At 48.1% G+C, this 25,981-nt stretch overlaps 2 protein-coding genes across 2 annotated transcripts in view; one reads left to right on the plus strand and one right to left on the minus strand.

Annotated features, from left to right (window-relative positions):
• The window catches only part of LOC135108218 (uncharacterized protein DDB_G0287625-like), a 1,293-nt gene extending 302 nt beyond the window's left edge, over positions 1-991 (plus strand). The window contains exon 2 of the mRNA XM_064018996.1: positions 634-991. Coding sequence (XP_063875066.1) covers positions 634-991 — 358 coding nt within the window. The remainder of the gene's footprint in view (positions 1-633) is intronic.
• The window catches only part of LOC135108159 (phosphatidylinositol 3-kinase regulatory subunit gamma-like), a 107,275-nt gene extending 82,306 nt beyond the window's left edge, over positions 1-24,969 (minus strand). The window contains exon 1 of the mRNA XM_064018908.1: positions 24,476-24,969. The gene's annotated coding sequence lies outside the window, so the exon portion shown is untranslated. The remainder of the gene's footprint in view (positions 1-24,475) is intronic.
• Between the last annotated feature and the right edge of the window lie 1,012 nt (positions 24,970-25,981).

A 25,981-nucleotide genomic window follows, 5' to 3' on the forward strand; every position in this document is an offset into this window, starting at 1 on the left:
TGGGAGAGTTGAGAGAATGCGAAGGTGAGGGATGCAAGTGTGGGGGTGGGGACGTGGGGTGCATGGATGTGTGTGTGTGTGTGTGTGTGTGTGTGTGTGTGTGTGTGTGTGTGTGTGTGTGTGTGTGTGTGTGTGTGTGTGTGTGAGCAGCATAATGCCGTTAGCATGCGAGGCGGCGCTGCGTCAGGAGTCAGCCTGGCGGTGTAGCACAGGCCGAGGCGCTGCCCTGCTGCCCTAAGAGAACCTGGGGCAATATGTATTTCAAAATGTCTCTGCGTATTATTTCGACCACTTGCAGCATACTCTCCTGGAAGCTACTCGGGTTTTCAAGAGTGTTTTCTTCATTCTAGTGATAGCTTAACGGGACCTCTGGATTAACACAGGAAAAAAATAAGAGAATTCAATTAGTGATCTCTGTGGCCTTTGAAATAATAATAAAAAAAAAAGTCCTTATGAGTGTCTTGATAATTTAAAAATACGTGGTCTGAGAGCTTGCTGCTCCCGGCGTGAGGCAAGGGGACAAGTTACTGTGTATTTTCTTACTGATGTTGAATTCTTGTTAAAATAACATTACAATCATACAAACACCCTTGAGAACCCCAGAAACACCCACAACACCCTTGAGAACCCCAGAAATACCCATAACACCCTTGAGAACCCAGAAATACCCATAACACCCTTGAGAACCCCAGAAACATCCACAACACCCTTGAGAACCTCAAACACCCACAACACCCTAGAAAACTCCAATAACACCCACAACACCCCTGAGAACCCCAGAAACACCCACAACACCCTAGAAAACTCCAATAACACCCACAACACCCTTGAGAACCCCAGAAGCACCCACAACACCCCTGAGAACCCCAGAAACACCCACAACACCCTAGAAAACTCCAATAACACCCACAACACCCTTGAGAACCCCAGTAATACCCACAACACCCTTGAGAACCCCAGTAGCACCTACAAACTTCAGATAACGCTTTGAAACGTTCACACGAGGCTATGACTGCGCCTTTGGATAAACACGAAGAAGGGAGGCTGGGCGGGGAGGGGCAGGGGGAGGCGGGGCGGGGAGGGGCAGGAAGAGGCAGGGAGGGTGGGGCAGCGAGGTGGGGCGGGGCGTCCTCGTGATCCACAACCAAAACAAGGGGGAAAGTTGTGCTGAAACGGAACACAGGACGAAAAATCACAGTGGCTGCGTGACGTGGCGGTGTTGAGAGATAAAGCTGCGGCAGATAACAAAGTAGTGCCACCATGATACCACCACCACCACCACCACCACCAGTACTACCACCACCACCACCACCATCAGCACTAGCGAGGCGGTGGGTAGCAACACGAGGAGGCGGGAATACCAACGCATGCCTAGTGTCTGTAAATGAAATCCACAAGACGCAGATACATAAATGAAGAGGAGGAGGAGGAGGAGGAGGAAGACAAAGACAAAGAATTTACAGCAGCTAACACAAGAAGCAAGGAGGAGAAGGAGGAGGAGGAGGAGGAGGAGGAGGAGGAGGAGAAAGAAGGAAAACACACAAGGCAACAATAAGAGAGGAAGACAACATCACCAAAGACAACAAAAAGCAAAAAGAAAGAGAAAAAAACTAACCACAAAAACAACAACAACAATAATAATGATAATAAAAAAAAAAATCGTAGGCCAGATACCGCTACAATAGACAGTAACCACCACCATCACCACCACCACCACCAGCGCCACCAGCACTAACACAGGGGAGGGTACGTACATTAGGGCACCTTGAAAAACACTTCACATAACGGGATGGTGAGGTTACGTATGTGAAGCTTCAAGATGAGAGAAATAGAGAGTGGGATGGCTGAGGGGATCCAGGTAAGCAGGGAGGGTAGGGGGTATGGGGAATAGGGAGGTTGTCGTGTGGGTGAGGGGTGGGAGAATAAAGGAAGAGGAAAGAAAGGAAGTTGGAATGGAGGAAAGGGTGAAATGAAGGATGGAAGGAGATGAAAGAGGTGAGAGAGAGAGAGAGAGAGAGAGAGAGAGAGAGAGAGAGAGAGAGAGAGAGAGAGAGAGAGAGAGAGAGAGAGAGAGAGAGAGAGAGAGAGACAAACCTACTCTCCTTTTGCTCTCCTGACCCACACCACCAACACCACAACAGACAGACAGACAAACAGACCCACCCTTCATATTTAGCTTCCCTTCTGACCTACACCACCACCACCACAAGGCAGAAAGACCTACTCTTCTGCTCTGACCTGCTTCACCACCACCACCACAACCTGCACCATCCCTCCAACCTTCCCTAAACAGGTCTGGAGGGAAGGCGTCAAATGTACTCCCGGCTGAGCAACTCTGGGTGAGAACTGAAAGACGAAGCCAGGAGGAGCTGCATAGGTGCACCTCTTGCTGCTGCCTTCCCCAACCTACTCAGCCTTGCACCTCGCTAAACACCTGACACCTAACCCACCACCATACCTTCTCCTGCCTTTCCCAACCTGCCCAATCTTGCCCCTCGTCAAACACCTCAACCTGTCACCTCTGTCATCAAACCACCACTTCCTCCAACTCCTCTGCCTTTGTCTTTACTGCTGCGTGTCTCTTATTTTAAATTAGATAGGGCTATATTCTGAAACGCTTCTACGCCACACCTTCACTAATATTCAAGAATCTCCAGTTAAAGTGACACGGGTTTTTCAGGGTGTTTTTATGGCCCTAGTTGACAGATTAACAAGATGTCTACATTATTAACAGGAAATACACTCTCGAGAACTAGGCTAACTATTTCTGTGGCGTTTGAAAATAGTCGTGGTGTGAGAGCAAGGCGTTTCTGAATACGGTCTGTTGCTGTTTGTTCTTCTTTGTGATCCATCCCCCCTGCTCCTCCTCCTCCTCCTCCTCTGTACAGCAAGGTATATATTTTTTCTCTCTCTCCTCTCCCTCCTTCTCCAATTCATCAGCGCTGTATGATCAGGTTTCTAAGGGGTGTTGTAGTCAATAACTCTCTGAAACTCTAGGCCTGCGTCTGTATTTCCTACTATTTATGAATTATGCTCGTATACTTAAATGCGTTGTTCTTTCAGGAAGTGAGCCAAATCATCTTTCTTTTTTCCTTTTTCTATCACTAACCAAACAAATTTCCTGTTTTTTTCTTTCTTTTTCTATCCATAGTCTAACCATCTTCTTTCCTTTTATTCCTCAGACAAACCAACGATTTTTTTTTCTTTTCGCTTTTTCTCTATCCCTAGTCAAACCATCTCCCTTTTTCTCCTTTTACTTATTTATTTATTCATTTATTTATTTATTTATTTATTTTTTTTTATCCACGGTCAAACACTTTTTCTATTCCTAGTCAAACAAACCACTTCAATTTTCTCTCTCCCAAGTTGAACCATTTCCCCTTTTTCCTATCCCTAGTGAAACACCTCCCCTTCTCCCCCATAAACTCCCCACCAAACACCCCCATCACCCCATCACTTCCCCTCTACTCACACACACACACACACCTAACCTTTCCCTCTCAATACACGTCCCTCTCTATCTTCCCCAAGCGGCCAATAAACTAAATACACCGAAGGCCCACGCCCACACGAAGCCCTACACGCCCATTTCACCTGTTCCACGCCCACTGAGCACATCCCTCGCTTCACGCCCCATAGCTTTAGTCCTCCCACGCCCCTGCCGCCGCCCATCGCCGCCCCATCCATCAGCCTGAGCCATTCAAGGTTACAAGGGAATCATTTGTCGGCCACGCGTCACCCACACGCCGCGCTAAATAAGTGATAGTGTCCGAGTGTCTGCCTGCATCTGTTAACACGCGACGCGACACCTGAGGGGACGAGGGAGGCTGATGGAGGGTAAGAGAGAGGGCATTCAGGGGAGAAGAGACTGGGGACTGATGAGGATGAGAAGGGGAGAAGACAAGGGTGCTTAATGGGGAGGGAGGAGAGACTGAAGGAGAAACGGAAGAGGGTATTGACGGGGAGGAGAGAAGTACTGATGAGGAAGGGAGAAAGGGAGAAGAGAAGGAGCACTGGAGAGGGAAAGGAGGAGGTATTGAAGGGGGAAAGAAAGGAAGCATAATGAAGAAGTGGATGGAGAGGGCATTTCGCTGACTGGGGAGGGGAGATGGGCACTGTTGATAGAGAAGAGGGGTATTGATGATGGGTAAGAAGGAGCACTGACAGAAGAGTTAAGGGGCATAAAGAAAGGAAGAAAGGAGATATGTCAGAACACTAAGTAAACTCCTCCTCCTCCTCCTCCTCCTCCTCCTCCTCCTCCTCCTTCTTCTCCTCCTCTTCCCCTCAGAATGAAGTGAAATGAGGTGTTGAAACCTTAATTCGGGCCTGGCACAATAACACACACACGTACACACGCGTACACACACACACACACACACACACACACACAAGGCCACGAGGACACAGAAGGTTGCAAAGGAAGGACGTGGAAGGAGAGAAGGGAGGTGATTGACTAAGGGGGGGGAGAGAGAGAGAGAGAGAGAGAGAGAGAGAGAGAGAGAGAGAGAGAGAGAGAGAGAGAGAGAGAGAGAGAGAGAGAGAGAGAGAGAGAGAAGGGGGGTGAAGGATGGAGGAAAGTAGAAGAGGATGAGGAGGAGGATGAGAGTAGGATAAGATTGAAGAAAGATGTTTTAAAAGTAGAAAAGGAAAAGATGGAGGAAAAGGAGACAAACAAGGAAAAGAAGAAAGAAAGAAAGAAAAAGGAGAAGAGAAAGAAAGAAAAAAGGGAAAGGAAAATAAACAAGAGGAAAATGAGGAAGGACAAAACGGAGAAAGAGAAGAAAACGGGGAGAGAGAGAGAGAGAGAGGGGGGAGAGAGAGAGAGAGAGAGAGGAGAGAGAGAGAGAGAGAGAGAGAGAGAGAGAGAGAGAGAGAGAGAGAGAGAGGAGAGAGAGAGAGAACAACATTCATGACCATATTTCCTTATCCCCTTCACACACCTCAACTCTCGGAAAAAAGCGTCAGTATGCAAGCCTTGTGACGCCCGTCCCGACACAGTTACCGGGAGATGGACCGAACGACAGCTGTGCAAAGACCGCCCCCTTCCCGTCCTGCCCTCCCCGACGCCCGACACCCAGGCTCTTCTCCCCTACCCCCCCCCTTGGGATCCCTGACATTCTTCCCGTCCCCACCGACACACCCTCCCCCCTCTCGCTACTAAGAGGCTCCGAGGCTGTTTGTCAGGGTTTTCAAGGTCACTCATTTTTTAGGTTGTTGATGTGGTTACTGTTGTTGTTGTTAGTGGTGGTGGTGGTGATGTTAGTGGTCGTAAGTTTTTTATTACTACCATTAGTACTGCTGCTGTTTATGCTGCTGCTGCTGCTGCTGCTGCTGCTACTACTATTATTACTACTGCTACTACAACTAATGCAATTATTATTATTGTTACTACAACACCGACAACAACAAAAACAACTAATATTACAACAACCACAACTGCTAAATGCTATTACTACTACTACTTACTACTGCAACCACAAGTCACAACAACAACAACAACAACAACAACAACAACAACAACAATTACTACTTACAACAACAACTACTACTACTACTACTACTACTACTACTTCTGCGTACTACTATATTTCCAGTGACTGTTAAGGACGAAAGTGACAAAACACCTGACTTGGTACAAAAATTATGGCCGAGGACAGAAAAAAAAGTGTGTGTGTGTGTGTGTGTGTGTGTGTGTGTGTGTGTGTGTGTGTGTGTGTGTGTGTGTGTGTGTGTGTGTGTGTGTGTGTGTGTGTGTGTGTGCGTGCTTCTCCCCGTCACCCCTCCGTCCGTCCGCCCCCCATGTCACCCCCGCCAATGCCACACTTCCACGCCTCGCCTGAGTGCCAACAGTGCCAGCGTCAGTAGTGCCCAGAGTAGTGCATGCTGTCTCCTGCTGGTGGTGACACTGTCTGAAGGTGGGTGTAGTAGTAGTAGTAGTAGTAGTAGTAGTAGTAGTAGTAGTAGTAGTCGTGGTGTTAGTGCCTCCTCCTCCTTCAGTATTTATTTATTTTTTCCTGCTTCCTTCTTTTTCTTCTTAAGTTTCTCCCTTTTTTTCTGTATTCTCCTCCTTCAGCTTCTATCATTTGTCTTTTTTTATCAATAATTTCTCTTTTCCTTCCTTCCTTTTATATTTCTATATTCTCTTATCTTTCTTTTCCTGTAACTATTTTTTTTTCTTTTCACTTTCAATATTTTCTATTTTCTTTACCAGCATCTATTTTTTTTTCCTTTTAGTTTTCTTGCAATATTTTCTTTTTCTTCTTTTCCAACACTTTTATTTATTCTAATATTTTTACCTTTCTCTCCTCCTGTACCTCCTTTTCTTTCCTCTTTTAACTTTCGCCTTATATTTTCTCTTTTTCAATCTTTTCTTTCAATTATTTATCGTTGCGTCTTACTCACTATTCCTCGTCTATCTCCTAGTTCTTCTTTTCCTTTCCCCCTTCATCTCTTCTTTTAATTTCTCTTCGTGTTTTCTCCTTCCTCCTTCACCTTCTCTTCCTCTAATTAGTGACTCATTCCTTATATTTATCACCAATATTTTCTTTATCTCTTTACCTCTTCTCATTATTTCCACTCATGTCTTCCCTCGTCCTCCTTTGCTTCCTCTTTCTTCTTTTTTACCTCCCCTCCTCAGTCTCTCCTTTATCACTGCATCTTATTTTTATTATTATTCGTACCTTCGCTCGTCCATCTCTGTCACGCACCTCTCTCTCTCTCTCTCTCTCTCTCTCTCTCTCTCTCTCTCTCTCTCTCTCTCTCTCTTCTCTCTCTCTCTCTCCTCTCTCTCTCTCTCTGAAACGCTTTGCTCTCTCACCAACGACCATTTTCAAAGGCCACAGAGAAGATCAGTCAAGTTTTCAAGAGTCTTTCTCCTGTTCGCAATGTAGAAATCTTGTTTAATTTGTCACTAGAATCACAAAAGCACCCTTAGTCGGGTTTCTCCTGTTAGCAATGTAGAAATCTTGTTAATTTGTCACTAGAATCATAAAAACATCCTTAAAATCCGTCACTTCAACTACAGCCTTGTGAATGTGGTGGAGGTGCGGTGCAGAAGTGTTTCAGAATATGGTTGTGTATTTTTTGCTTTCTTACCACAGAAATGATCAGTCGGGTTCTCAAGAGTGTTTCTCATGTCAGCACTGTAGAAAATCTTGTTAATCAGTCACCAGAAACGCAAGAAACACCCTTTTAAATCAGTGCCACTTCAACTAAAGCCTTGTGGATTGTAGAGGAGGTGCGGCGCAGAAGTGGTTTCAGAATAAGGTCCTTTCTCCCACTGGTTCTTCCTCCCTGCCAGACACTCTCCCACCGCCAGTTTCCAAGAGGCGCCGCTGGTGGAGACGCGTGACGCTCTTCGTGGAACTGTGAGATGCTTCCTTCCTTCTTCATCTCCACCTAATCATGTTCCCAGGCTCCGAGTTCCTCCCCCCCACCCCTTAGTGTCTTGTAATCATTGCCTTCTTGTGTTCTGCCTCAGTTTTTATTCTTTTCTTACTTTTTTTTTTTTTTGTTCTTTTCGTCTCTTTTTTTTTTTGTACTTTTTACCCGGTTCTTCGCTGTTTCCTCTTTTCTTAGTTTCTTTTCCTTTAATTATTTCCTTCTAGTCCTTCTATCTCTCGCTTTATATTCTTTTGTTATTGTGTTTTTTTTTCCTTTCTTTCTTTCTTTTTTTTTTTTAGTGTTATCTCCTGTTCCTTCCTCTTTTTCCTTCTTTCTTTAATGTATCATCTTATTTTGTCCTTCTTTTCCTCTTTTTCTCAATGTATTCTTTCTTGTTCCTCCCTCTTTTCCTTCTTCCATTACTAAATTCTCTTCTTTTCCTCTTTTCTTCCTTTCCTTAATGTTTTCTCTCCTCTCTTTCATCTCGCTCTTTCCATCCTCCTAAGTTCTCTTCTCTCCCTTTCATTACTGCCCTCTCTTCAATTCTTCCCTTCCTTCCTGCTTTCTATATCTTCTTTCTCCCTTCTCTTTTCTCTCTTTAATTCTCCCTCATCTCTCTATCCTCCTCCTCCTCCATCTCCTTTCGTTCCTTCTTTCCTCCTTTCCTTACGGTTTTTTCTCCCATTCCTCACTCCCTTCTCTCTTCTTTCATTAATAATTCTCTCTCATCTCTCTATCCTTCTCCTCTTCCTCCTTTCATCCCTCATTCATCACCACTCCTCCACAGACTCACGAGGCGCCGCCCAAGCTACACGCCCACTTTCCCGGATACTCAGAGGGGGAGGGAGCGGACGTGAAAGGCGAGGCGGGGCGGGGCGGGGGATGTGTGGTGCATTGGGGCAGTTGGCCAGCTAAGACACGTAACAAGTGACGGAGATGCAGAGTTACGGGACAAGAACATCGCGGGGTAGCTTATGGTGACGCGTGGTGGGTGTGGTGTGGGCGTGGAGTGGTTGTGTGGTAAGACGTGGGCGTCAGTTTGGCGTTCACCACGTAATAAGGATTTGAATATATTCTTTGAGCTATTCTGGTGGTGGTGGTGGTGGTGGTGGTGGTGGTGGAGGGGATAGTGTCGGGTGGTGTGGTCGTGTGAGGGTGGTGTTGGTGGCGGACGAAGGGGTGCTGGTGATAGGGGTGGGAGTTAAGGTAGTGGTGGTGGTGGGGGTGAGGGTGGTGGTGGTGGTGGTGGGGGCGGTTGGGGAGGAGGGAGTAGGGTTGGGGGCGGCGTGCCAGGAGGCTAACTTTTGGCTGCACCTCTAGACAGGGCACCGGTGCGTCGCAGCTCGCCAGAGGGCAACACTTCACTGCTTTCATTATCAAATACAGTGTACAAAATGGAACGCAAGCGCAGCAGCAGCAGCAGCAGCAGGCGGTGCCACGTGCACTGTCCACCGCCCCTGGAGGTCCTGCGCCGCCTTTGTTTGTCTGTTTTTCCTTCCCTTCAAGACTCATTTTCTCCTCGTTAAGTGACTCATGTTTACCTTCGTGGCCACGTGAGTCACACCCCCCCCCCAACGCCGCCGCCACAGCTAGGCACACAGCACTGAATCGCGTCGTCACGGCCGCGGTGCTGCAGGTGCAGGGCAGGGCAGGCTTCGTCCCGCCGTGTGCAGGACGCCGAGGCACCACGCGAAATGACCGCGACACGTTAAATCAGCGGGTTAATCAATCAAGCATCTCCCTGGGGAAACACAGCGCTGCTGGGGGGATAGTGGTCCTGGCGGTGGCGGTGCTCCCGTGGCCTGGCTGATGGCGGCGGTGGCCTCTCGCCTTGGAATTGTTTATCTTTCTTGAGTCATTTAAACTTGGGCGTCACGTTTGCGTCCAGTAGTGATGCGATGCTCCACACTGTCTGACATGCCTGACAAGCTCGCGTGCCCTTCACGTGCTGGCCATGCAAACACTCGAGGCAGGGGAGGCGGCAAAGGCGGCGGCGGCAGGACAACAGCCGACCTCTGCTGAGAGCGCAGCGCCCCGCACCTGCACTGCCGCCGCCTTATTTATAAAGGCAAGATCTGCGGTGAGCTCATTACCCTCCGGCACAACAGAGCAGCCAGTGCCCGCGGAGGGTAAACAGCGCGGCCTCAGCTGCCCAAACACTACCCTGGGGTTCCGGATCCTCGGCGCCCCCGACCCCCGCCATCAGCCGCCCCGCTTGTCTGAAAGTCATTGCAAGGAGAATTGCGAAGGAACATGATAGTCTTCGCTCGAAACGCGGCTGTGTGCGCTTTTTGTTCCCGTGTCCGAGCCAGGCACCGAGTACAGCGTGGGGCGGGGCGGGGCGGGGCGGCCACGCTGGGGTTCGGCGTCTTATCCTGACCATTTTTAACAGGCCCTAATGAAAACGCATGCACGCATCCACACACACACACACACACACACAGATAGCGGCGGGGAACCGAACCCACTAAGCGGTGCACGAGAGAGAGGAGAGAGAGAGAGAGAGAGAGAGAGAGAGAGAGAGAGAGAGAGAGACGAACAGTTAACCACACGGGAATGACGTCTAGGTGGGAGGGAGGGTGCGGGGGGAATCGAACCAGTGGCAAACCAACCCAACCAGCCAGGCATCACCGGGTCGCTGCTGAGCTACCCACACCCGCACCGCCCTCAGGAAGCTAAAGTGAGCCTGGCCATTCACGTTTTCCAAGGGGGTGACCGGGGGGGAGGGATTCCAGTGTATGGGGGGAGGGGAGGAGGCAGTTGGTGGGTGGGGGGAGACGGGAAAGAGGGAGAAAGAGGGAGAGTTAGTGGGAGGAGAGGGGAAGCTTCATTATCATGCTGACGGGGGAGGGAGATGAGAGTGAAAGGAGTGGGGAGGAAGGAGAGGGAGAGGGGGAGAGGTGATGAGAGGAAATGGAAAGATTAGGGAGAGGGAAAAGGATGAGAAAGGGAAGTAGATGGGAAGTAAGAAAGGGAGAGAGGGAGAGGGAGGGAGAGAGGGGAAGATGGCTGATATTTTTAGGGAAATGAGGAGAGGGAAGGGAGAGAAAGGACAAGTAGAGGGGAAAATAAGTGAAATGAAGATAAAAGGAGGAATGGTAGAGGGGAAATGGGGAACAGGAGGAAAGAAAGGTAGGAAAAGGGAAGAGAAGATGAAGATAGAAAGGAGAGAGGAGGGGAGGTGAGGATAAGGGGAAGATGAAAGGGGGGAAAGAGGTTTTGGGGAAGAAAAGATGGACCAGGAGGAGGAGGAGGAGGAGGAGGAGGAGGAGGAGGAGGAGGAGGAGAATAAGATATCAAAATAAGGAGAGCGAGAAAACAGAAATAATATACGAAAAACAGAAAGAAATGGTGAGGTGAGAATTCAGAGACAGGAAAATGACTCAAAGAAAAGAATAAGCGGAAGAACGAAGAGAGAGAGAGAGAGAGAGAGAGAGAGAGAGAGAGAGAGAGAGAGAGAGAGAGAGAGAGAGAGAGAGAGGAGTCAGAAATTGCATGCAGGAGCTGGAAATGAAGGGAACTGATGGGAAGAGGGAGTGGGGAGGAGGGCAGGGGAGACTAAGTAAGTATAGCATCCTTATGACCGAGCAGGGTAGCGATGGAGTGGTTTGAGTGAGGCTGGCAGAGAAAGAGAGAGAGAGAGAGAGAGAGAGAGAGAGAGAGAGAGAGAGAGAGAGAGAGAGAGAGAGAGAGAGAGAGAGAGAGAGAGAGAGAGAGAGAGAGAGAATATGTGCTGAAGACTCAACACTACTACTGTTATGGAAGGAACTCAAGAATAATTTCAACACACACACACACACACACACACACACACACACACACACACACACACACACACACACACACACACACAATGCTTCCCGTTCAGGTCACCTTCAACATTTGCGGTTAAAAGACTCACGTTTATCACTCTTCGCAGAAACTCTCATGCAAGTATCACATTCTGGGTTCCCGTGGCGCCGTTCATGCGAGCGTGCATTCAGAAACGCTTTGCTCTCTCACCACGACTATTTTCAAAGGCCACAGCGATGATTAGCCGCGTCGTCAAGAGTGTTTCTCCTGTTAATAATGTAGAAATCTAGTTAATCTGTCACTAGAACCGTAAAAGTTTCCTTAAAAGCCCTTGTCACTTTAACTAGAGCCTTCAGAATGTAGTGGAGGTGAGGGCAGAAGTGTTTCAGAATATGGACCATCTTCTGAAACACTTCAGCGCCGCACCTCCATTTCTTTCACAAGGCTCTTATATTTGATGTTACATCGGTTTTTAAGTGTGTTTTTACGGTTGTAGTACACATCAACAAGGTTTCTGCACTATAAATGGGAAAAAACTCTTAAAATCCGGCTAATCATCTTTGTGGCCTTTGAAAATAGTCATGGTGAGAGAGCAAAGTGTTTCTGAATGCGAGACTAAGGTTCACGGCTGCGCGAGACGCGGCGGTGGGAGGCTGGCTATGGAGACGCGACGGCAGGGGAAGCGCAAGGTCACTCACTGATGATGCTACGAAGGTCTCACTCCTAAATTTAGCAGTGCAAGGTTTGCTTAGCTTAACACTACCAAGCCACACGCGCATGTACCGATGTTATTTTTATGCTCCTCTCTTTCATCTATAATTCTCTTCATACTCTTGTTTAAATATAGAAGTGAGAGACTTGTTAAGCTTTTCATTCTTCAGTAATCTGTTTATCCTTCTCTTCTGCTTCTTTTCTTTGCTAAGCTTAAGACACACGTGGATGTACTGATGTTATGTATAAGCTCTTCTCTTTCATCTACACCTCTCTTCATGCTCTTGTCTAAATTTAGAAGTGAGGGAGAATTGTTAAGCTTGTTTATTCTTCCTTCATATGTTTCTCCTTTTCTTTGCTAAGGTTAATCCACACGTGAGAGCGCCGATGTTATTTATATGCTCCTCTCTTTCACCTGCTAGTCTTTTTTCTGCTTCTATTCAGTTCTTATTCAAAATATAAGTGAAATATTACTCATGGCTAAACTTAACGACACGGTGATGCTCTAATACCTTTCCCCCGCCCTTCCTCTCTATCATCTTCTGTTTCTCTTCTTTCATTTTTTTCCCTTCCTTCTCTTCATATTTAGAAGTGGCAATTTTGCTAAGCTTCACCCACACGCTGATGATGTAATGATATTTTTATCATCCTGTCTTTCATTTACTTTTCTCCTTTTGTTTCTTTATCTACTCTTTAAAATCAGAACTCTCTTTTACCTTCTGTTTCTCTTTTTCTGCTTCTTTTCCTTCTCTTCTTCATATGTTTCAATGTGTTTTTATCGTTCTCTCTTTCGTCTGCTTATTTTCATTATCTATATTTAGAAGTAAAAGGACTGCTATTTTTTTTTTTATATTCTTTCATTTGTTCTTTTTTTTTTCTTCTTTTACTTCTTTTGAAATTAGAAGTGAAAAATTTGCTAAGCTTCACTACAGACTGATGTTCCAGTGTTTTTTGCTTCTCTTTTTCCTTCTTCTTTTGCTTCTCTTCAAATATAAAACCGAGATATTTGCTCAACTACTCATTATTTTATTCTTTCCTGCGTTTCCTTCTTCTCTTCTTTTATTCCTTTTCCTTTTCAGACTTAGAGGCGAAAGATTTGCTATTTTTTATCCTCCTCTCTTTCACCTGTTTCTCTCTTTCTTCTACTTCTTTTTCCTTCTCCTTGCTAAGCTTCATCATTCTGAAATATTCTACTATCTTTTATTATCCTCTGTTGCACCTGCTTCTCTTCTTGTGTTTCTCTTACTTCTCCTATTCAAAATTAGAAGTGAGAGAGACGTGTTTGCCAAGCTTAAATACACACGAGCACGTTCCAATATCTTTTTTTTACTCTCCTCTCTTTCATCTCCTGCTTTTCGTTTTCTTTCTTTCTTTTCTCCTCTTTAAAATTAGAATTGAAATATCTGTTAAACTATGACAGGATCTTTCAATGGCATTATTTTATTCTTCTTTCATTTCTTCTTGCTTTTTTTCTTTATCCTCCTTCTTTTCCTCCTCTCTTTAAAATTAGAACCAAGATATTTGTTTAACTATGCGAGGTCGTTTCAAGGTCATTATTTTATTCCTTCTCTCACCTCCAGTTTCTCTTCTTTCTTCTGATATTTATTTATTTTTTTTTTCCTTTCCTCTTTAAAATTATAAATTAGAGATTTACTAAGCTTAAATACACGAGGGCACCTTTCAATATCTTTACTTTATTCTCGTATCTATATCACGTCACGTTCTTTTCTACTACTACTGCTACAAGTTTCGATTAGGGAACTTGGCAATCATACTATATAAGTGATTCTATAAAGTAAAACCACTACTACTACTACTGTTTGTTCTCCTTTGTCTTCCTGTGTGCCTCTCTCAGTCTTTCTCCTCCTAAATTCTAAAACATGACACGTGCTACATTGAATTTAACTTACTCTTCTTCTTCCTGCTCTTCTCCTTAATCTATCTTATCTTCCTCCTTTTTCTTCCTAAAAACACACATCCCATATTTGGTTTGATTTCTTCTTCTCTTCCTTATAATCTTTCTTCATTTCCTGCTCTTCTTAATCTCTCTCATCTTCCTTCTTCTTCCTAAAAACACACGTTCCTTATGTGGTTTAATTTCTTATTCTCTTCTTTATGTTCTCCCTCGTAATCTTTCTCTTCTTCCTGCTTGCTAAGAAAGGCGCGTCCCAGATTTTAGTTAATTTCTTCCCCTCCTTTTACTGCTCCTCTTAATCTTTCTCCTCTTCCTACTTCCCAGCGGCTCCTGTCCCAGATCTGATTTATTCCTTTCCTTCATTTCTTTCTTCTTATTCTTTTCCTCTTCTACTCCTTAAAATCACTAGTTCCGGAGTTTATATGAATTCTTCTTCTCTTCTTAATCTTTTCAGTTTTTCTCTTCTTACTCCTCAATAAGACTGTTAGATTTAATATTTTCTTTTTTCTACCCTTTTTCGTAGTCTTTTCTTCTTAATTTCTGAAAAAAGGGCAGTGATAGAGTAATTCCTTTTCTTCTTCTAACTCTTCTTTATAATCTTTCCTTCTTAATTCCCAACAAGACAGTGACAAATTGAATTCTTCTCTCCTCCATATTTTTCTCTTCTTACTTTCCACGAAGACAATAACAGGTTAAATTCCTTCCTTTCCTTCTTTTCCCACCAAGACATTAAATATCACTTAAATTATTAAATATTCCATCAAGTGATACATTTAATTCTTCTCTTCTTTCATGTTTTCTCCACATCCTTTTCTCTTCCTGCCTCCCAGTAAAGATTAAATTATTCTCTTCCTTCTACTCTTTTCCACAATCCTCCTCTTCCTGCTTCCCAATAAGGCTGTTACACATTAAGCCGCAACAAAATGCACGTCTCTTATCTTTACGCCTCTCATTTGTGTGTCCCGCGCCGTGCTTCTCCCAGCAGGGGTGTGGGAGTGTAGGTTGGGTGTACAGGGCATAGAGGGTATACCTGTTGGGTGTGTAAGGAAGGATGTAGGGTGAGTTAAGGCCTGTATACACAAACGTTTTGGTCTTTTATTTTCAAAGGTCACGGAGATAAGTCAAGTTCTCATGGGTGTTTTTTTTTCAATTGCTGATGCAGAATCCTTATTAAAGTATTAGTAAATTAATGAAAACCCTCTTGAAAATTCTAATAACCTTCCATTAAAGCTAAAACTGATGCTGAATCCTTATTACACTCACTACGGTCATAAAAATCTTGAGAATCTTTACTAGAGTTGAAAATGAGTTCAGATCCCCAAACCTTTAAGAACACATTCACGAGTGTCAAGAAGAGGCGAGTGTTGAAGTGTTTTCCTGTCAATAATGCAGAATTCACTTTTAAAAACACTACAACGATGAAGACTCTTGAAAACCCACAATAACTTCCACTAGAGTTAACACAGACGAGTTCAGACGCTCAGACGCTTAAGAATACGGCCATAAGTATCAAGAAGAGGCGATTGCTGAAGTATTTTCCTATCAATAATGCAGAATTCCCTTTAAAAACTAGCACTACAACCACGAAAACTGCTGAAAACCCACAATAACTTCCACTAGAGTTAACACAGACGAGTTCAGACGCTCAGACCCTCGAGAACACGGCCTTAAGTATCAAGTAGAGATCAGTCGAACTACCGCTCAGTGTATGGGATATAGAGGAGGCGTAAAGAGAGTATTCAGTGTATGTTCAGTGTGTTAAGAGACTGTTGCTGGGTGTAGAGAGAGTATACAAGTGTGGCAAGTGTAGCCGTCATACCAGGAAGTGCAGGCCTGAAGGACGAGTGTCAAAGGATATATTGAAACGAGTGGCCTTGCTCCTCATGACGGGGGAGCGAGGTAGTGGGGCGGGGAGGCGGTGGTGGGGGTGAAGAGAGCTTGGTTATTGGGGTGGGAAGGGGAGGGTGAGGAGTGAGAGAGGGTGATGAGTGATGTAGTACTGGGGATGGTGGGGAGGAGATGGTTGGGGTGAAAGATGAGTGGTGGGGAGAGGAGGGGATGGTTATGGGGGTGTTTGGGATAAGACATGGGTGCTGGGGGGAGGGGAAAGATTAGTTACTGGGAGTGGGGAGAAGAGAGTATTATTGTATGGGGAGAGGGAATATGATGTTTGGGAGTGGGGAGAAAAGTGCTGGGGTGGAAGATAGGATGGTTATGGGAGTGGGGAAGGGGTGACTGAGATGGGGAGAAGATAGTGGGGAGAGGAGGAAGGAATAGGAGGGATACAGGTGGTGGGGAGTGGGGTGAAAGATAGAGTGGAGTGGGGAGAGGCGAGAAGAGGTGAGGGGCGAAAGAAAGTGTAAATTTGAGGTGGAGAGGTGAGGGATATGAGAGGAGTGTGAGGGGGGAGAGAGGAACGGTAATTAAATGGGGAGAGAAGTGAGAGGGGAGAGGGGAGAGAAGGACGCCTCGGTGGTCCTAATTCGGAGGGGCGCTGCTCGCCTCACGCCCGTCTTCATCCTCAGGCGCCTCATTAACCAGCCAAGAAGAGGCAGTGTGTGTGTGTGTGTGTGTGTGTGTGTGTGTGTGTGTGTGTGTGTGTGTGTGTGTGTGTGTGTGTGTGTGTGTGTGTGTGTGTGTGTGTGTTTTGTATCTTCTTATAGTGTTGTCATTAAACTACTAACTTACTAACTGTTGTGAGTGTGTGTGTGTGTGTGTGTGTGTGTGTGTGTGTGTGTGTGTGTGTGTGTGTGTGTGTGTGTGTGTGTGTGTGTGTGTGTGTGTGTGTTAATCGCATAAACATCAAAATTGTGACATCCAGAATTAAAAGTATGGTAATAATAATAATATTCAAGAGAAGAAGAAAAAAAGGAGGAGGAGGAGGAGGAGGAGAACAGCAACAACAACAAAAACAACAACAACACCATCAACAAACACTCCTCCAATTGCTACCACCACCACCACCACTACCAAAACAACATTCCCAGGCCTCCCAAATCCCCTCACCCCCTCACGGCGCCAAATGGTCTCAGTATAGTGGCGCCAAACACACTCCTGCACCTGCCAGTCACCTTAACTACCCACCAGGTGATTAAGAGTCACGGGGCAGGAGGTGCTCATTAACTTCTCCCCCAGTTGTTTCTGTTCCTTGCATCTTCCTCCATGACTGCCATCCATTACAGTTCTACATCAATTTCATTCCTCCATCTCAATCTTCATCTCAATCTTCTTCCCTCAGCTGTTTTTCTCCATGTTCCTTCAATCAGTTACTGGTCTTCTCTTGAGGCGCTTCTGCTTGTTAACCGGTGGGTGCTTCGGCTGCTTCCTCCCCTTGCTCGGCCTCTCAGCTCCCTCTCGCAACCTGAGCCTGGCGCCGAACACTGAACGCCACGCCAAGTCACGCCACGTCACGTCCTTCCTCGTCCTTCTCTCACCCACATCCAACCTCATTCCTTCTCTGCTCAGTCCCGCCCTGCCCTGTCCGTCCCCCTCTGGCCCGGTTCATTTTTCTTGTCTCTTCCTCAGTTTTCTCTCTCCTATTCTCTCTCCTATTAGTTTCTGTTCTTTCTCTTGTCCCGGTTCATCTTCATCTCGTTTTTTGTTTTTTCTCAGTTTTCTTTCTGTTGTTCATTCTTTGCCGCACCTTCCTGTATTAAGTTTGTGTTTTTAAACGCTTTGTTCTCTCATCACGACTGTTTTCAAAGGCCACAGAGATGTTTAGCTGGGTTCTCTTGCGGTGTTTTTGCCCATTCATGATGCAGAATCTTTCTTAAACTGCCACTAGAATCCCAAAAACATCCTTGGAAACTCCGGTAACTTCCACTAGAGCCTGTTAAGTGGTCGAGATAAGAAGCCAAATAGTTTAAGAGTACGTCATTTAGTCCTTCCTCTTCCAATCCTAATGCGCCCTTCGTCAGCTCTCGTTACGTCCTAAAACTAAAGACTGACCCTCTCCATCTCTCCCATCACGGCCCCATCTCGTCCCGTCCCTATAGCACAAGACTACCCCCCGCTGCGTCTATCCCAGCTTGGCCTCTCCTCGCCCCGTCCCGCCCCGGCCTTCAGCGACCTTCCCCCGCCGCGATTAGGCAACGTGGCGATGACCTAAATCGAGGCGGCACTCCTGACCCGCCTGACGGACACCGCGTAGTGTGAGGTGGCGCTTGCAGGACGTCCCTTGATAGAGAGAGAGAGAGAGAGAGAGAGAGAGAGAGAGAGAGAGAGAGAGAGAGAGAGAGAGAGAGAGAGAGAGAGAGAGAGAGAGAGAGAGAGAGAGAGTGTGTATGAGCCGCCTCTGTGTGTGCTCTGTAATGAAGAGAAGGATACGTCGCTGCTTGTATTCTCTCTCTCTCTCTCTCTCTCTCTCTCTCTCTCTCTCTCTCTCTCTCTCTCTCTCTCTCTCTCTCTCTCTCTCTCTCTCTCTCTCTCTCTCTCCCAAGAACACGGTTTCAAAGTTTAAGAAAAGGGATGAAGGCCATTGTGTGTGTGTGTGTGTGTGTGTGTGTGTGTGTGTGTGTGTGTGTGTGTGTGTGTGTGTGTGTGTGTGTGTGTGTGTGTGTGTGTGTCGCATTTCTACGCCGTGACCGCGCAATTTAAGCTTCAGAAACAGGGACAGCTGGACAGGGCGGCGTTTCTTTGTCACTTAAGTCTCCTATACACACACTGCTTCGCTTGGTATTATAGTGCTATTCAACGAGAGAGAGAGAGAGAGAGAGAGAGAGAGAGAGAGAGAGAGAGAGAGAGAGAGAGAGAGAGAGAGAGAGAGAGAGAGAGAGAGAGGCTGTGTATGGGAGGGGTAGATAGGAGGGCTACGGGAGATCAGTAAGGGAGAGGAAGGTAAGGATGGGAGTAGATGGCTTTGGGAAGAAGAGATGGGAAAGAATGGCTGGATATGGGAGGTGATGGGGAAACGAAAGGATGGCTATGGGAGGGGGAGATGGGGAGGGGAGTGAATGGTACTAGAAGGAAAGGGTGGATGGGGTGGATGGTGATAAGGAAGGGTATGTGGATGGTGACTTAGATGTGAGGGAAGTGGTGTCTATTTCTGAGGGATTTCTCTGCCAGGTAAGCAACAGGTATTGAAGGAGGGAGGAAGAGAGTGAGAGATGGAAGGAGGAAGAGAGGGAGGGAGGGATGCAGATGGGAGGGATGGAAAAAAGGAGGTAAGTAGGTAGGAAGGGAAGGAGAGAATCAAGGAAGGAAGGAAAAAAAAATTGAGAGAAAAAGAAGCAATCAAGGAAGAAACAAATGAAGGAAAAAAGAAAGGAGGAAAGACGAAAAGAAGAAAGGAAGGAAGAAAAGAAGAAAGAAGGAAAGAAGGGAACTATAATTCTAGTCAAATATAAGACAGCCAAAACTGATAAGGAGGAGGAGGAGGAGGAGGAGGAGGAGGAGGAGGAGGAGGAGGAGGAGGAGGAGGAAGGGGCAGTGACCACAAAGCTAGCATCAGTAGAAGTTTCAGGCCTCCAGCCCCCCGCGGCGCAGCTCAGCCACAACAATAAGGCTTCCGTGACTAAGCGAGGGTCTGGTAGCGGGCCAGTTTTGGGAGAAGGAATGACGCTTTACACGCACACACACACACACACACACACACACACACACACACACACACACACACACACACACACATGCACTACTGGTCTCTTCTTCCTCCTTCTCTCCCTTCTTTTCCTGTTTTTCCTTCTTCCTCTCCCACTAATAGTTAATGTAGAATGGTTACCCAAACAGCCCAGTAAGGACCTCATGATCTGTTGGTTTGCTCTTCCTTTGTATTCACCTCATTTTCCTTCTCTTCTTCCTTTTTCTTCATCTCCTTTCCTTTCTTCTCCAAATCTTCCTCTTCCACCTTCTCCTCCTCCTTGTTCTTCATTTCTTTTCCTTCTCTTTCTCCTCTGTTCCTCTTAATTTACGGAGCCCGACTTGTGACCCCGTTGATTTACCGCCTTATTTAATCAATCAATCAATCGTGGTGTCTTCCAACTCTGAAAACCCGAAAAAAAAAGCAGCAGCAGACATGTAGGCCCTTGCCAGAACCTGATACGGGAGGTTTAAGGATCTGACAGAGGTCTTTAAGTGGTATAGGATATATAACAAGGATGACGTAAGCAAAATCCTCAGGATCAATGATTAGTATAGAACAAGAAATAATGGGTTCAGGCTTGAAAAGTCAGATTTAAAAAGGAGATATGAAGGATTGGTTTCCAAATAAAGAGGTAGATGAATAGATTGAGTCATTAGGGAACCATATGGAGCCTTAAAAGATTAGACAAATTTATGGCAGAGGATGAGAGGTGGAAATAGGCAGGCATGTTTCAAACAGGGATTACTGCCACGTGTAGATCCGATGGCTTCTTACAGCTTCTCATGTTCTTATGCTCTTATGTTCAGGCTATTTATAAGCTAAGCACCACTAATCTGTGAACTCTCAAGCTACACTCTGTCAGTCCTCGGGGAGACATTACAGCCTGGCCGTGACCTACGTACGCTGCATAACTGAGTGTGTGCCAAGGACCTATGTGTTGTACGAAGGCCCAACCCTCCCCACGCCCCCACGCCACCACAACCTAAACACTGGCACAGCATAGGCTCCCTCTGTCCGCCTTCACACGTGGCACGCAATAAAATATCGGGTGTAAGGAAAATTCCGTCTGAGTGATGATATATTCGTATTAGGGATGAAGGAAATGAGCCTGAAAGAAGCTAAATAAAAAAGAACTTTACTGCATTGAACTGCTCGTAAAGTGGAATCAGGTCGTGTGTGTGTGTGTGTGTGTGTGTGTGTGTGTGTGTGTGTGTGTGTGTGTGTGTGTGTGTGTGTGTGTGTGTGTGTGTGTGTGTGTGTGTGTGTGTGTGTGAATTTTACGACCAATATTCACTAAATTTTGGGACAGGAAACGAACAGCTGGGACACACACACACACACACACACACACACACACACACACACACACACACACACACACACACACACACACACATTTCTTCATCCTTAAAATTTAGTCACCTTTTGCCAAGACTCGACGCCAGAAAATTTCAGATCACCACCCACACACCGTCACTAACACCTCCCCTTACTAACACCCCCCCCTCCACCACACATCCCTTACACCCCCTAACTACACACCCCGACTAACACCCATCCCCGCCCCCCATCATTGACTACCAAGGTGGGTGAGGATTAGGGGAAATGATGTTTCTTACTACGCCCTACGCAAGCCCCGCCCAGTTTCCCTCCGCGGCGGTCATCGGGGCATCTCGAACTATACCAGGCACATGCACTCTCCCCCCGAACCCCTCCCCCGCAACGCCCCCGCCGCTCAACGACCCTCTGTTTGGCGGGACTTGGCGGGGCAGCTGCGTCCAACACCACTCGTCCTTCCCGCCACCTCTAGGATACGCTGGTGGTGGTGGTGGTGGTGGTGGGTACTGTTATCTGTTCACTACTTTTCTATTTAACCGAGTCTGACCTAACCTAGCTGTAGGTGTATGGGAAGGAGGAAGGGAAGGGTGGTGGTGGTGGTGGTGGTGGTGGTGATATATACTGTTTACCTATGTCTCTGATGCTGGTATAGTTCTACTTAACCCCAGTCTAATTTAATCTAACCTAGTCCAAAGGTATTTATGGGGAGAAGAATAGTAGTAGTAGTAGAGGTAGTAGTAGTAGTGGTGGTATTGGTGGTGGTGGTGTTGGTGGTGGTGGAGGTGGTGCAGCCGCTAACTACGTACTACTGAAGCCACTAAGACTGCTACCATTACTATACAAGCACTGCTAATAATAGTAACACTGCTTCTCCTACTACTTCCTCCACCTCGCCCAGCTGAACTACTACTGCGACTGCTAATTACAGTAACACCACTTCATTCACTGCTGCTGCTGGCTTCTACCTAACCTAGCCTGGTGTTACTGCTATCACTGCTAATAACAGTAACACCATTTAATTCACTCCTGCTGCTCCTACCTAACTAAATGCAATGTAACCTAACCTAATGCAACGTAATCTACCGACCTAATCCAGTTTCAAACAAATCTAATGCAAATCCAATCTAACTTAACCTAACTCTATCCAATCTAACCTAACCTAATCTAACCTAATCTAAACCTAAACCTAACCAAGCACTGCCCAATCCAACCTACGCTAACTTAACCACCCTTACCTATTTCAACCTCACTATATATATGGGAAGGAGGAAATGAAGGGATGGCATTAGATGGAAGAGTAATGGGAGAGGACAGTGCAAAGGAGGTGAACAGAATATAAAGTAGAAGTAATGAGAGGAAAAGATGGAAGGGGAATGAAAGGGAGGGTGATGGGAAGAGAATAGCGAGAAGAGCAGTGCATGGTGATGGGGGGAATGAAGAGGTACTGGTATATGGTAAAGAGGAAGGGGAGGAGAACGAGTATGATGGGGAGAGGAGGATGGGGGGAGATGGCAATGTAGGGAAGGAAAAGGGGAAGGAGATAGGGTAATGGGAAGGTGAAGAGTGGAAAAGAATGGAAGAGTGGAAGAAGAAAGGGTGATGATTGAAGGGAAACAAGTGGGGGAGGGAGAAAGGGTGGTAATGGAAAGGGGAAGAGGGAACAGAAGTGGATGATGATGAGGGGGAGAAGTGGGAGAAAATGGCAATGACTAGGGAGAAAAGGTCGAAGGAACAGGGAAAGAGGGGGAGAGGGGAGAGGGGAGTAGTGACAAATTATCCAAATGTCACCAAGATGTGTGTGTGTGTGTGTGTGTGTGTGTGTGTGTGTGTGTGTGTGTGTGTGTGTGTGTGTGTGTGTGTGTGTGTGTGTGTGGGAGGAGGGGGGGTGACCTTGACCGAATACTTCCGCGCTGATGATTTGGATGAGGTGCACAGCGGTGAGAGAGAGAGAGAGAGAGGAGAGAGAGAGAGAGAGAGAGAGAGAGAGAGAGAGAGAGAGAGAGAGAGAGAGAGAGAGAGAGAGAGGAGAGAGAGAGAGAGAGAGAGAGAGAGAGAGAGAGAGAGAGAATACACCACCTCAAGCGAACAAGAAAAAAAAAAAAGTAAAAAAATTGCTTATGGAGGAAAAGTGTGAGCGGCAGGGAGACGGGGCGGCGCGGGGCGGGGCGGGGAGGGGAGGCGCGGGCAATTCTGGTCTCGCTGAGGCACCTGACAGGCCTGTGACGGACGGGCAGTGGAATGAGAGCAAGGGCGTGGCCGTCGCGGCGAGCTGGGCTGCTTGGAAGGGTAGGCAGCTCATCACAGCACACTAAAAAAAAAAAAAAAAAAAAAAAAAAAAAAAAAAAAAAAAAAAAAAACATTGGTGTAATTGAGGTACATGAGCGATGACGCACGGCGCGGTGCGGTGCGGAGCGGCGAGGCACTGGCACTGGCAACTGGCAGCATCTGCTCTCTCTGCAGCGCGGCACGGCGTGCTGAAGGGCAGCAGGAACGGGAGCGGAAGACTCGCGCGTGACGCTCCTGGAGGAAGTGACGCGCATTTTGCCAGGCTGCGGTGACGCGGCGGCGGCGGCGGCGGCGGCGGCGGCGGCGGCGGCGGCGGCGGCGACCTGTTTCGAACAGTAGTGGCTGAATCTGAGCAGCGGTCAGTGTTATGAAACAGCTGAGGTTTATCAGAGAGTAGCGATGCGGTCATGCCGGGCAAGGCAGCCACTCCTTTCGCGGTGACAACCTGAGTCGCGGCACGCGAGTTCGCCTCTCCCTCTCGCCTCCTGTTTCCTGGCCGCCGAGGTCACCGGGCAGTCCGAGCCGACCAAAGGTGAAAGATGAACCCCGAGCACTATCACCTGGCCAGTGGAACATTGCCGACGCGGAAACGTCTTGCGAGAGCATGCGTTAGGCGAGACGAGCTAACCGGCAGACACTGCCGCAGGGACGCCGCGCCGCGCCGCCAGGAGGTAGTGGGCGCTACAGTATTGTTAGTAATTCCTAGGAGACGCAAAGCGTGACGACACCAAGGCAGCTAGGAGAGCCAGGTTAGCGTGCCAGGGTGAGCAGGATACCAGCAGATCCCACTGACCTGCCGGGAGCCCTGACCTGACCCACGCCGGTCACCAGCAGGCGGCGCGGAGACATGGACAGACAAGCCGCAGTCAGGCCAGGCAGGCAGGCCCCCGGCATTGTTCACAGGGAGACAAAGACAAGCGTCTCGGAATCTCAAGGGATTAATTTTTGTGTGACGTGCAAGTTTGCGTGGCCGCGGGCCTATAGCCAGGCGAGGGAGGGGCGGGGGTGGTGAGGGGCGGGAGACGAGGCGGGGTTCCCTTAGGTGACCCTAACCTGGCCTGACGCAACCCCGCGCTGACCACAACCACCACGCTGCCAACCCTTGCGACACCATTCTACACCCAAATCCTCCACCCCTCCTCTCCCCTCAGGCTGACAGGCGCCCCCGCCATCTATCTATACGGGCATGACGCGCACTCTTGCAACACACCACTGCAGCGACAGATTTGGATTCTAAGTTGTTGGATTGATGGGGAGACGGGGGAGGAATGCGGGGGGGGGAACGGTTTTGGATGGGGGGCACTGAGGGGAGGTGAGAGGAGGAGAGAGGAGGGAGTAGATGGGAGAGGCGGGGAGGGGCGGGGGCGAAGCAGGGAGGCACACAGCTGTGGGAAGGAGGGAGGCTGGGGTGTGTTGGGTGCCAGGGAAGGGAAGGGATGGGGGACAGCACTTCACGCACAGGGACTCACCTTCCTCGAAGAGAAAGACTCCCTCGGGCGGAGGTGTGAGGTCGGCAGGGGGCGAGTACGCGACCACCTCGTGATGAGGCGCATCAAGGGGAAGTAGCGCGCCCCAGCTCCTGCAGCTCGCTCAGGGGGCTTCTGGAGGGTGGCGCTGAGGTTCAGCAGACCCAGGTTCAATTTGTCCTTGAGTGAAGCTTCCCGAACGCCCGGAGGCACGCAGACAGGACCCCGGGGGCATGGCGGGCACTGCAGGGGCTCAGGCAGGGGCGGAAGGAGAGAGAATAGATCCACATCACACCCTTGGAGCACTACCCTCGTGGGGCGGCGGGGGGCGCCTGGCCACACACGGAGCACAGGTCGCGTCCAGACAGCCACTTACACATGGCGGGTAGTCTGGGACGAAGCGGTAGGCAGGTAAGACACAAGGGAAGCGAGCGGCGGGCGAGGCAAGCAGCCTACAAGACCGTGCTGACGAGGCGAAGAACACCAGGCGAGTGAAGACAGGTGGCAGCCCGCCCGGCTTCTTCTAAGTATAACCGTGGCCCGATTCTCGACCCGCTGCCACGCGTCCACCGCCAGCACGCGCTACCGCTGCTCGCTAAATCACGAAAGCCCCCTTAAATTTTCAGGCGTGGAGGCCGTGAAGCACGGTGACCTGATTACTGGTGCCCCAGTCACAGGTGGCCCAGCTGAGTGCCGGGAGGTGAGCCCCGAGGCGTCGCAGCGGAACTGTCTGTCGCGCCGGGACGCCCCTTGCGAGATGCATCTGATGCTGGCAGCAGGTGAGGGTGAGTGAATGACCCCTGGGTGACCCTCCTGACCACCGTTCCCAGAACGCCTTGTCCTGCACGTTCTCTCACGTCCACGGCAACTCTGCCACTCAACTTTCTCTTCCCCGGAGGTTAGCGAATAACACAGGGCGCCCTGAGTCATCGCTGCTGCTGAAATAATTGCACTGATCACAGCAGGACATACGCGGTGGCGTGAGAGGTGCGCATTACGCTGTTGCGGCGAAACCCAAGGACTTCTAAATATGGTAATGAGATTAACCGGTGCTTCTGATTTTTTTTTTTTTTTTTTTTTTTTTTTTTTTTTTTTACCCAATGCTGCCGCAGAGCCCTGTGACTGGGCCAGCAGGTGGACGGCCGCTGCTCTTGCGCCTCCAGCTCGGGAACAGAAAACTGGTCAGCATGGCCGCGGCTCGGCGGCCAACCGATCACCACGACAGGGCGCTTTTCTGCAGAGGATGTAATCCCCAGGTAGGGCGTGCCTTACCTAACGATGATTAGAGAAGGAGGGCTGCGGCGCCTCATCAGGACTGAGAGGCTGGGGAGCGTCAGGCGGATGTGCTAACACGGCCAAGGTTCTTCCTGGCATTTAGCACAGTGGCGTCGCGTGCAGCTGTGCGCTGCATTCAGGCGATCCCCAGCCTGCCTGCTCTTGAATACTGAGCCACACACACACTCACACACGCACGCACACCACACAAAAGAGAGAGAGAGAGAGAGAGAG

This window comes from Scylla paramamosain, chromosome 16 (genome assembly GCF_035594125.1).
Source record: "Scylla paramamosain isolate STU-SP2022 chromosome 16, ASM3559412v1, whole genome shotgun sequence".
Lineage (NCBI taxonomy): Eukaryota > Metazoa > Arthropoda > Malacostraca > Decapoda > Portunidae > Scylla > Scylla paramamosain.